Here is an 11,532-nt window from a genome sequence, read left to right on the forward strand (position 1 = left end):
TAAACAAGGTCTAGCTCATGTTTTGTTATTTGTCTCATCTAATCTTTAGGAAAGAACAATTTCCAAGCGTAAAGGACGGTGGTAGTAGGGTTGTATATGGTAAGGATGGGAGCTGGGCCCGCTGCAAATGGATCTTTTCCCTTGGGAATTCCTGTTTGAGAGCTGGCTGCTGGGGAGCGCAGTAACAAGCATCAGCCTTTCGAGGGGGATACAGCCGTCAGCTGGGGAGATACGGCACCACAGACCCTGTCTTCTGACTCCCACAAATTTTTGAGCGCGGCTATTAATTTACTGGCCCTTGCCTTGGAAGTGATTTTGAGCGCAGATAGCTCTCACTGAAGTTTAGGTGGTTAAAAGTTGGTATCTTGGCTCCCTTTTAAGTCAGCGAGCAGAAAACAGTGTCTTCAGAGAGTCGTCCTCCACGCAGGTAAAGTGAATGTCCCTCTAACCTTCCCCGGGGACCCCAGTTCCCCAGGGACTGCAGAAAGAGGGTAAACAGCTCCATAAGACGTGGACAGGTAACTTTCACAGGGACAAAGGATACCTTAGGGTAATTCTGCTCTAGTGACCATTTCAGTTGTGTCATAAACACACAGAAAAACCAAGACAAAGCCCCTTCCTACCCAGTAATCCATGGGGAAAACCCCTGAAATAGATAATGCAATTAAAATTCCTGCTAAATACAAACCCAAGTGATTTAACACTCAATTTCAGGCAGCTGGACTTCCATGTTACAGCTGCCACCCTCTTAACAGAAATGAGGAGCCCCTTTCACAGAGCCGCGCAGTGTGTGAATCCAGTGCTGAAGGAAGGAGAGGGCATGAGCGGCTTGGCTGTCCTTCCTCCATGAGCTAATCCAAGAGGCAACAGGGACCATGTCCCTGGTGTCACACTGGTGCTGTGATAAAACCTTCCCATCACCACAAAACCAGCTTCTGCACGTGATGGTCCTCACCCCTCCACACCTTTGCAGGTAGGTCTGATTTTGGGGTGGCCATAAACAGCGAAGAATAAATATCGGTGTGTGACTGTGGTGTTGTTTCAGGCTTCAGTGACTGGTTCCTTCAGATACTGGCAAAAATATTTCTTATTGCCAATTCTTGATACCATTGAGGTCCCTTTCAATGAAAAGTCTTAATACATTTTGCTAAGTGTGGATGAAGTTTCCATAATGTTTCTTTTAAAATGACTAGCTAGGTCAAGCTATGGACGGAAATGGGGGCAGGTGAGGGAAATGAGGGTTGGTGAGGACCATGTATTTTTTCTCAAGTCATGGCGTCCCCTTTTTTATCTATTTCCTCCAGCCAAAACTCAAACAGAGAGAGTCTCTCATTCACTAACAGCTGCGAATAATTACTTCTGATCTTGTTCTTACTATTGCTCCTAAGAAATCTCCCCAAATACCCAGGAAACCATTAGACCACACATCACATGAAAAAAATATTAGCCAAGAGCTTTGGCTTCACAGACTGCACTATACAGGTGATACGTGGTAGGGTGATGAGAATGGCTTGGTCAAACTGAGACTGGCATTAGAGATTGGTACCTGTGCAGCCTTTGCTGGGGGTTGTATATGGTTGAAGTAAAAAACCGTAATAACAAGAAAACGGGGAGCGTTTCATTAGCGTATCTCAAATCCCGGTAGAAGGGAGACATTGTCTCTATTTGAATGGTTGGACAAACGAAGAATGGATTTTCTTGTGCTGAATGTGAAAGAAACCGAGACAAATGCCTGAGATATCCTGGATGAATTAACGTCTGGGGATGCTTCCTTCCCCTGACTTTGGGTGAAGAGTGAGAAGACTCATCTGTACCTGGTATGGACATGTCACACATACAGGTATCGCTCTTTTAAAGTGCCTGTTTTTCTCCATGGCTTGGAAAGTTAGTGCAGTGGTGACTAATACACACGCAGATATATGTATTGCAGACCTATAACGAGACAAACCCCGCTCGAGATTTCAAACTCGGTATCCGCTCTGGAAGGGCCTCGTAGTCTCTGTGTCAGCGCAGCTACAGGTGGCTGAAAACCATCAGCTTTTCATGGTTTGAGTGACTCAGCTGCACCGTTTAGCTGGTGCTAGCCCAGACGGCACCCTGGGTTCCCATACAGCACTGGAGAATCCCAGTTGGATTTAGGCAGGGAGCTTTAGGTATCCTCAGCCATCCCCTGGAGGCATCTCCCTGTCTGCAGACACAGAGCAGGAAGGCTCAGGTGCTGATTAAGCAGTGCAAATAACTTCTAAGATAGTTTAATGAGGCTCTATAAGAATATCTCTCCCTCTGTCTTTCTAGCTCTATCTGCCCGTCTCGGCTTCATGGGGTGGAGTCCATGGTGGAAATCCTGGTCCTGATTAGGGGATGGTTAACTCTGGCCTTCACTTCAGCGGGAACAGGATTTTCTCTTTGAATTTTACGCAGAGGCTTTAGGCTTTTTCTTATTTTCATGCGAAGACCTCCCTAAATGACTGCAAAGGATGTGTTCTTTAATGGTGACGTGACCCAGGCCAGGGACAGTGACCTCATGCAGAGCGGTGGGGACCAAAGGAGGGAGGGTGGGTGACTCCTACTGCTCTGCTCCTCTCAGCCATTGAAAGGTGCTGAATCACACGCTCACAACCGACTACTGGTTTCACGTGTCCCAGATCTATACGACTCAGGCCTGGCAGTGGCACTACCTCGCCTTTACAAAAAGAGAGTTGAGGGAGGATATGGCCAAATTCAGCCTCCCCCAGGGATCTCCAATGGGCTTCAGACGCCTCTGTAGTACGCTGCGTGGACGCTGGGACACACACGCACGCGCACACACACACACCAGTGAGCGTTGCGCTGGGCGCAGGGTCCAGCTCTCACTTACACACAGAAAGCCAACTGTGATCCCACCTGAGAAGCTGTTGCAAAGTCCAGTTGAAGACAGAAACCAAAGAGAGATCTGGGTGACCGGACTTCTTCAGTTATGCCGCCCTCTTCCAAAAACCGACATTATCTCATCTGGTATCAGTTTAAAAGAACGGCCTAGCAGATTACCTTTGATCAAGTCTGGTTTCCAAAGGTAGCAATTATTTATCTCACCAATTAGGCCAATAACACGTCTTAAGCAGGCAACATGAAGCGTCAGAGATATTGCGTATCTGCTCAAGGTGACATTGCGATATAACTAGCTTCTGTCCTTCAAGAGGCTCAGCACAGTAGAATTGCCACTGTGAGTGTCCTGGCTGTCAAATATATAATTGCTTCATATTTTCCTGAGTGTATGAACACACAGCTCCATCTAAAAGCCTGCTTTTTGGAAACAAGAATAAGAAATGAGGTGAGACTGGTGAGGCATAAATAAGCCAGATAACTCTTGTTAGTTTCTGTAAAAATTAGTCCTTACTTAAGTTTCCTTTGCTGAGAAATAAGTATTCGCTGAAAGTTGGATGCAGATAGTTTTGTAGAGTCAAACAATCATATCTGTGCCTGAATTAAGCCTTAGTTATAAAGGAATGTCTCTGCATTAACTGGGATAACACAGTGTAGAAAAGATTGAAGGGGATTTGTCTGATTTTATTTTTTATGTAGATTTTCTTCTATAACTGCAAACCTTCTGGATCTTGTTAACTGCCAGCCTGGATTGCTGGAATGCTTCTCACGCGCAGCTACAAGGAACAAGCAGAGCTACTACAAATCACGCTTCTGCTCAGATTTAGGATTTCTCTCACCTACCTTAGGTTGAGATTCAGAGCTAACTATTTTAGGTTTAATACCTTTAGGCTGTAATAGCTCTCATCCTGAGGCATGTATCTGGAGTAGATCCGATGCATCTCGCCTTACCAGTGCCTTATTCCTCTCCACTGAATACAAAGAGTGGAGAGGGCTCTGTGGACACTTAAAGTTCGGTTCCCATTCACAGAGTGGGTTTTTCAAGACTGTTTTTATGTATCTAAAATTACACTGCGTTTAGGTTCTGCTGTTGTCAGTGAAAAAGCTTTCGGCTTCTCCCAAGACCGTGACTCGTCCGAGGCCTGTTCCTACACTCAGCAGAGCCGATGCCCCCGTCTCCTGTTGGATACTGAGCTTTAAATGGTGGTTTGGATGGAATAAATGAACGGGTAAATGACACTTTGACAGCTAGACAGTCTGATTTATCAGCTACAGGCATTTTAGGAATTTGGGATGTTCTAAATTCTCTTTTATATGATTATGGACAATGTATATGAGCATTCCGTGTTTTCTTCTGATTTTCCAAGTCCTAACAACCCCTTTATCCTCCTTCCTCCCGCCACTGCTGGCAGACAGCATCAGCTCCGCCAACCCCAATGGCTGCGGGGAACTGCACAGCACCCATCACCTTCATCCTCTCTGGACTGACCGACGACCCACAGCTGCAAATCCCACTCTTTGTGCTGTTTTTAGCCATGTACATCACCTCTTTGCTAACGAATCTGGGCATGGTTGCATTAATCAATATCGATCTCCAGCTTCATACCCCTATGTATTTTTTTCTCCAAAATTTGGCTCTCATGGATGCCATTTATTCCACAGTCATCGCTCCTAGAATGTTAATGACGTTTTTGGTAGAAATGAAAGCAATTTCATACGCAGCTTGCATTACACAATGTTTTAGCTTCATTTTGTTGATAATCTCCGAGTGCTTGCTGCTGGCCGTGATGGCGTACGACCGCTATGTGGCCATCTGTAAACCTCTGCTTTACACTGTCGTCATGTCCAAGACGACCTGCTGGAGCCTGGTGAAAGGGTCATACCTATGGGGGTTCCTCAACTCCGTGATACACACCGGTGGGCTGCTCAAACTCACCTTTTGTTCTTCCAACATGGTAAACCATTTCTTTTGTGACATCAGTCCACTCTTCCAGATTTCCTCTTCTGGTACTGCGGTCAACGAGCTGCTGGTTTTCACGTTCGGCAGCTTGATTGAGATGAGCAGCATCACTGCCATCTCCATCTCATATGTTTTAATTATTCAAACTGTGCTGAGGATCCGCTCCAAGGAAAGAAAATTCAAAGCCTTCTCCACTTGTGCCTCGCACCTGATGACTGTCACCTTGTTCCACGGAACAATAGCCTTCATGTACTTCCGACCAGCCACCAGCTACTCACTGGACACAGACAAAGTCGTGTCCTTGTTCTACACAGTGGCCATCCCTGTGCTGAATCCCCTCATTTACAGCTGGAGGAACAAGGAGGTAAAGGAGGCCCTATGGAGAGTCACAGCCACCAAAGTTTTGCTTCACTGGCCCTTCGGTTGTCCACTGAGATCCCGGATTGAATCTTAGAGGATGATCCACAGATGAGTCTAAATTAGAAAGCGACTTAAGGACATGTTTAGTTTTAAATTTCCATTGCCCGTGCATATAAAATATGTTTTATGTGTATTTAAGCACTATTTTGAAGAGCATATTTCTTGACCTGAAGTTCATTGCACACGGAACAGCATTCATTTTCCTGAAACGGTGCCAGAATACAGGGGCAGTTTCAGTGTACGGTGGAACAGGGCTTTCAAAATGTTACCAAGATTTCAACGATGCCTAAAATAGCAGAGACGAATACAGAAAAGTTATGCTGCAATCAGGGATAAGCCATAAAAAGAAATAACTGTTTATTTCAAGAGAGATAAGAGATATGCTTTGTGTTCTTCATTTTTAATAAGGTGCCTGGTCATTTACTTCTAAGATGAAAATATCATGAGTGGATCGATTGCAATTGTGTTTGTAGAAAATTAAACACGAAGAGGGATGGAGCTGGGACTGTAGTTTTGTGTTTGCCCTACAGCATTAGCAGAGCTGCTTTTCTCGTTTGCTTGGTTTAGCTTGGGGGCTTTGTGTAATTAACTTTGTATTTGTTCCCATACAGTAAATGCGGTAAAAAAGGGAAATCAGCACAATTTACTTACGCCTCTTCCCCAGAATAACGGTGCTTGTCACCAGATTTCAGGCTGAGGGAGGCTTGGGAAATGGTGTTTGCCACTTTGCCCAAGAAGGTCGTAGACTCACAACAACTTGCAGTGCCAAAACTGCGTCCTGAGCACCACAAGCTGCTGGAACAGAAGCTTCTACGGACTCTTGCATGTATTTCCAAGGATACAGACTAATAGGGATGGTGAAAGACACCTAAGAGGCCAACTTCTAGTGAGTCAAGTGATTTAACTGGAAAGAATAAAAGCAGACAGGTGAGGAACAAAGATTTGCCTGACTTAGTAAAAAAAACCCATCTCAAGCAGCACGTTAACAACTCTGGAAGCAGTCTCCTTTGGGCTGATCCTCTCGCCCGATGCTCCAGAGCCATTGCCAATCTTTTCCTCTAGCAGAAGCATGAAACAATAGCCTAAGTCTGTTCCATCTAAAAAGAAGAATGGATGCCCTGAGCCATGTATAAGCCAGAGTTTTCCAGCCAGAAGAACTGAATAGTAATTGCTTTATTACAGTTTTGGAAGATATTTCTTATGGGAGCATTTCCACATTTAGCTATTGTGAACTGAGTATTCCTCAACATCGCATCGTGCTTGCCTTCAGACACATTTCAAGGCATTCTTTCTATTTTAAAACTTCAAATTGTCTGTATCTTTAGGCAGGTAGAAGAGTACGTGCCCAGCTCTCTGCACACAGGTAAGAACTTTCTCCTACTACAAAGCTTCCTACTTTGTCCGTAGTAAGAAAGCCTTGGTGAAGACTCTTATCAGTGAGCCCCCTTTCCTGTGGGAAATCTGTCTCTGCCCTCCACACCCCCCTGCTGTGAAGAGAATTAGAGACATTAAGATCTTAAATAAATTTGTCTCAGCAGAGTCCCACAAACGAGAGGTGAGCCCATCCGCTTAAAACCCAGCTTATCTGAAAAGGGAGGTGAAAAACAGAGACCTCCTGCTTGAGATATAGAGCAAAGCAAGAAAAGGATTCATCCCCATGGATGGTGTACTAATTAATTCCTTTCTGCTGTAATGCCATGGCATTTGCAATGCCAGAACATCCATGCTGGATGCCTGTTCAGGAAACAATCTGGCCCTTGGGCGCGACCCAGCTCACAGAATAAACCTGTGTTGGGTTGGACACGTAGGTGTCTGTGTGCGACCAAGGCATCCCGGATCTGGTACTCCCGGGAGACTGACCGATACAACGCTGTAGAGCAACCCGCCTGGCAGCTGGCGGCGGGTATCAATGCTCTCCAGGTGGCACCCACTGGCTCCAGCCTGCGCAAAGAGACTCAACTCACTTGGCAATAAAGCGATGGAACCAGCCGTAAACATCATTTGCTCTTCTCACGGGGCAATTCAACTGGGAGCAATTATTCTACACTGAATGCATGTTTTAAAATAGCAATATTAATTAGTACTGGCCAGCTGTTCCAGGTATCTGGAAAGACAAGAATATAAATGTGGGTATGAGTCCATTTCTGTCTCACCGCTTTTTTCAGCTCGGAGAGCGGGATTTTCTGAAGGCACAATGTGACTGGTTCCCTTCTTCCAGCAAGAAGGTTTTACAGCAGTAAGCTTAAATTACAGATGGAGTTACAAAACTTGGAGTTTCCTGATAATCCTTGTCCTCAACTGGACTGAAGAGAAGGAAGAGGTGTCGTAAGTCTTTGGGAAATGTAAATTAGCATCAAATTTAAACTCTACCAGTCATTCCTCTCTCCCTCACTCTCTCTGTCTCTCAAAACTCTCTTCTAATATCAGCATACTTTTGTCCAATAAGCTTGTTTTCTCCAATATAGATGTAGAACCAGTCCTAGAATGAAACTAAACTGGCAAAAGAAAACCCAATCCTTTTCTGTGTTTTTCAGAGACATTCTGCCAGTGTTGGTTTCTAATGTGAAATACATTTCTTCTACAGGACATTTGGTTTTAAGGAAAGGATATGGAAGGTTAATCTTCTCGTGGAACCTTGAATGAGAGGATCAGAATGGTAAGCCTTAGGAAATTATTAAACTTTTCACTGTCTTTATTCTGGTCTTTTTTATCATGTAAAACTAGTAACATGGCAGGTATTTTAACCACATAATGGATCACAGGAAAGGCGGTGTAGGGTTTCGGAACTGAACTGTTCAATATCCCAGTGATGAAAACGCAGGGATATAGAGGGGTTAATCACACACGGCTCCTTTAACATAAACCCTGGTGCTTTTCATATGTGCAAATAAAGCATATAAGATACGCTTCTTATTCCTAATAGTGCCGGTTACAGCTCTCTAGATTGTGTCACAAATATTTATGTGAGATTATTTTTCCTCACCATGAATCTAGCTCAATGGATGGAAGAAAAGAGGCTGACAGAAGGGAGAAAGAAGTGAAATAGCTGGTTATTGCTTCAGATGGAAAAGCCAGCAGTGGAGTGGACGAGTGGCGCAGGGACTGGCGCGAGGGACGCTGACGATCCCTCCCAGGCACTGGTATCTGGTTGTCCTTCTCTATTCTAGCAGGCAACAGTTAAATGACAATGACGGCCCAAGCCAATCACACCCCTGTGACTAACTTCATTTTCACAGGATTAACTGATAGACCGGACCTGCAGCTTCCCCTGTTCGTTGTCTTTTCCCTGATCTATGGGCTGACGTTGCTGGGTAATGTGGGAATGATACTGATCATCAGGTTTGACCCACACCTGCACACCCCTATGTACTTTCTCCTCAGCAACTTGTCCTTCTTAGACGTCTGCTATTCTTCCACCGTCACTCCCAACATGCTGCTCAACTTCTTAGCGGCATCAAAGGGAGTTTCGTACAATGGCTGCCTTATGCAGTATAGCTTCTTCACACTTTTTGCCACCACTGAGATGTTTCTCCTGGCTGCAATGGCATACGACCGCTATGTGGCCATTGGTAACCCACTGCTGTACACTGTCGTTGTGACCAAAAAGGTCTGTGTACTGTTAATAGCTGGCTCGTATTTGGGGGGAGCTGCAAATTCTCTGATACACACCTATGGCTTGCTGAGGTTGTCCTTTTGCAACTCAAATGTCATCGATCACTTTTTCTGTGACCTCCTCCCTCTCTTAAAACTCTCTTGCAGTGACACCCATCGCAACAAGCTCCTCGTTTCCATATTTGGCGCTTTAATTGAGGCAACCACTTTTACAGTCGTCATGATTTCTTACTTTTTCATCATTGCCATGGTGCTGAGGATCCACTCTGCCAAGGGCAGGCAGAAAACGTTCTCCACCTGTGCCTCCCACCTCACAGCCGTTTTCACATTTCACGGCACAATCCTGTTCATGTATTTCCACCCCCGTTCCAGCTACTCGCTGAGCACTGATAAAACCATTTCTGTGTTCTACACAGTGGTCATTCCTCTGCTCAACCCCTTGATCTACAGCTTGAGAAACAACGACGTGAAATGCGCTGCAGGGAAACTGTTGAAGAGAAAGGTCCTTCCCTGCGGAAAGCCTTCCAGAAGGGCATGTGGGGTAACTCCATAAAACCTCCATTCTCTTGGATATGGATTATCAGATCCTGAATCCTTTACATAAACTTACTACGACATCTCATGAAGATTGCTAATTGAAGGATGTGCAATGGGGAAATACGGAGCTATTAGTCCTGTTAAGCCTTATTTCAGCAAATTCCTGGTCACTGTAACAGACTGGATCTTCATCACAGAGGGCTTAAGCCACCTGTGAGTTCTTTGAAGTCTTTGGACACCAAATGTGGGATTAATCTGCCTGATTTAAATATTTCCATTTGGATATCTAGCTCAAACATACTCACTTTTTGTAACCAATGAAGAGACGCAGACACACCAAAATTTGAGTAGTCCTCCCAAGAAAGGTGTCTAAGACAGGTTAGATGCGTTTCTCCCTGAAGCTGCCTATTTTATCCACGGTCTGTAAGCCTGGGGTCTCCAGCACGTATCCATGTGAGGTGTCTTGCAGACACCCAAGAGTGACAGCCCCCCATTCCGTTCCCCACCACTGGAGCCCTACGAATTAAAGGACATTTCCATGATTGAAGTTTCCTAGAAACATTCTCTCTTTCTTCTCAAATGCTGCATCTAGCGATTGCATGCGGAACAAAGAGAGTTTGCTTCTGAAGATTGTTGAAAAGAGGTTAAGAAAAAATAGAAATATAATTACTGCAGTGCTTTTATATGGAATTCCAATTTTTTTTTTCTTTTATGGATGTGGTTCTTGGTGTTGCAGCCTGCCCTTTATGGGACACGGGACACTGTGTGCAAACATTATCCCAGCCTTTAGTACAATCCCATTTCTTGGTGTTATATACAATAATTTTTTCCAATGAGATTGTTTCTTGGGACTTGTGAATCTTGATGATACAGATCTCTGGCCTAGATCTGAGCAAAGGCCCCGGAGAACTCTTCAAAAATCTATTTACAACGTCTTTACTGTGCCTCTGGCTCTCGGTGTTTAAAGACGCAATGAGATCTTACTGGAACAAGAGAAACATAATGTGAAAGTAACACAAACTAGCAGTTCAACTTCTCCTCCTGCCATCTGAGCAAGAGCCTGATCCTATATGAGAATTCTGGTGGTCTGTTTCACACTCACTCTTTCTCTCTTTTTTCCTGCGGTCATCTGTAGGTCCCTAACTCAGGTGTACACATGCACATGGCCAATGTGAGCAGTTAGCTCACTTTCTAGATGAAGAATGGCCATCAAAATATGCTAAGGGTCCTATTGATTATTTCCTAAGAGACGACACCTTTTCTATTATGTTGTCAGGCAACAAAACAGGGATTTTAAAATTTTTTCTTTATTTCAGTAGCATATGTCATCAATCAAATATAATATTCACCTTCAATCCTAATGGATTCCTCATCAGTTAAAGACCTGGATTTAGGATGGGTTGAGTTGCACAACTGGACATTGAACAGTCACACATTTTCTTTCGGCCACCCAAACGCACATCCTCTCTGAAAAACGAGTAGCCAGAGTGGGGAGCCCCTGAGCTGGGCTGGCACACCCTGCGTTTCGGGGTACCTAACGCAGCTTCTTGACACCAGTGAGCTCGGTGCCCACTCAACGGACGTGCCAGCCAGAAAAGATGGGACAGTGTCATCCTGCCCATGCCCTACAAGGCTCACAACAGCTCAAACGATGGCATGAGAGAGGAGATGGACTCAAAAACTATTGCAAGCAGTTGAATAGTCCTGAAGGGGTCTTTTATACTGTAGGATGTCTGTGTTCCCTGTAGATTTAATTTCAACCCTGATTTTTTCAGTGTGCTACAGACACAGAATATTCCTGAGGCTTCTTTCCCTTTCCTGAGTCTCAGTAAAGCAGACGGGATTTGCCGTAAACGGGGCAATTGAGGACTGTGAACATACTTGTTTCGTGCATGTTGCTGTGGGAGAACAGCCCTCCGTTTGCCTGCTTAAAGGCTCCCGGGAGAACAATTTAATGATGTCCTTTGTGTCTGATCTGAAAAATATTAACGGAGGACTCAGTTGTTTGTGAGTGTTCAGTTCCTAATAGCCAAAGCAGCAAATATTTGCAGCAGAAGGTTCTGACATGATCTCTCAGGTTTGAGGGATGAGCTGCTGTTCTGTGCTGCATTCAAGCACGAAACATTATTTCTTTTCTGTGG

The 11,532-nt window shown here is 44.7% G+C and overlaps 2 protein-coding genes across 2 annotated transcripts; both read left to right on the forward strand.

Moving 5' to 3' along the window:
• The first annotated feature begins 4,298 nt into the window (after window positions 1-4,298).
• LOC128908123 (olfactory receptor-like protein COR6) lies at window positions 4,299-5,276 on the forward strand. Its single transcript, XM_054197715.1, has one exon. It carries the CDS (start codon window positions 4,299-4,301, stop codon window positions 5,274-5,276), a length of 978 nt encoding a protein of 325 aa, XP_054053690.1.
• Window positions 5,277-8,405: 3,129 nt separating this feature from the next.
• LOC128908124 (olfactory receptor 1052-like) lies at window positions 8,406-9,407 on the forward strand. The gene has a single exon (XM_054197716.1). The coding sequence runs from the start codon at window positions 8,424-8,426 to the stop codon at window positions 9,405-9,407; it is 984 nt and encodes a 327-aa protein (XP_054053691.1). The 5' UTR covers window positions 8,406-8,423.
• The last annotated feature ends 2,125 nt before the right edge of the window (window positions 9,408-11,532 follow it).

Source organism: Rissa tridactyla, chromosome 4 (genome assembly GCF_028500815.1).
Source record: "Rissa tridactyla isolate bRisTri1 chromosome 4, bRisTri1.patW.cur.20221130, whole genome shotgun sequence".
Classification (NCBI taxonomy): domain Eukaryota; kingdom Metazoa; phylum Chordata; class Aves; order Charadriiformes; family Laridae; genus Rissa; species Rissa tridactyla.

Coding starts and splice junctions, on each gene's coding strand:
- LOC128908123 (XM_054197715.1), top strand. CDS start 4,299: ATGGCTGCGGGGAACTGCACAGCACCCATCACCTTCATCCTCTCTGGA.
- LOC128908124 (XM_054197716.1), top strand. CDS start 8,424: ATGACAATGACGGCCCAAGCCAATCACACCCCTGTGACTAACTTCATT.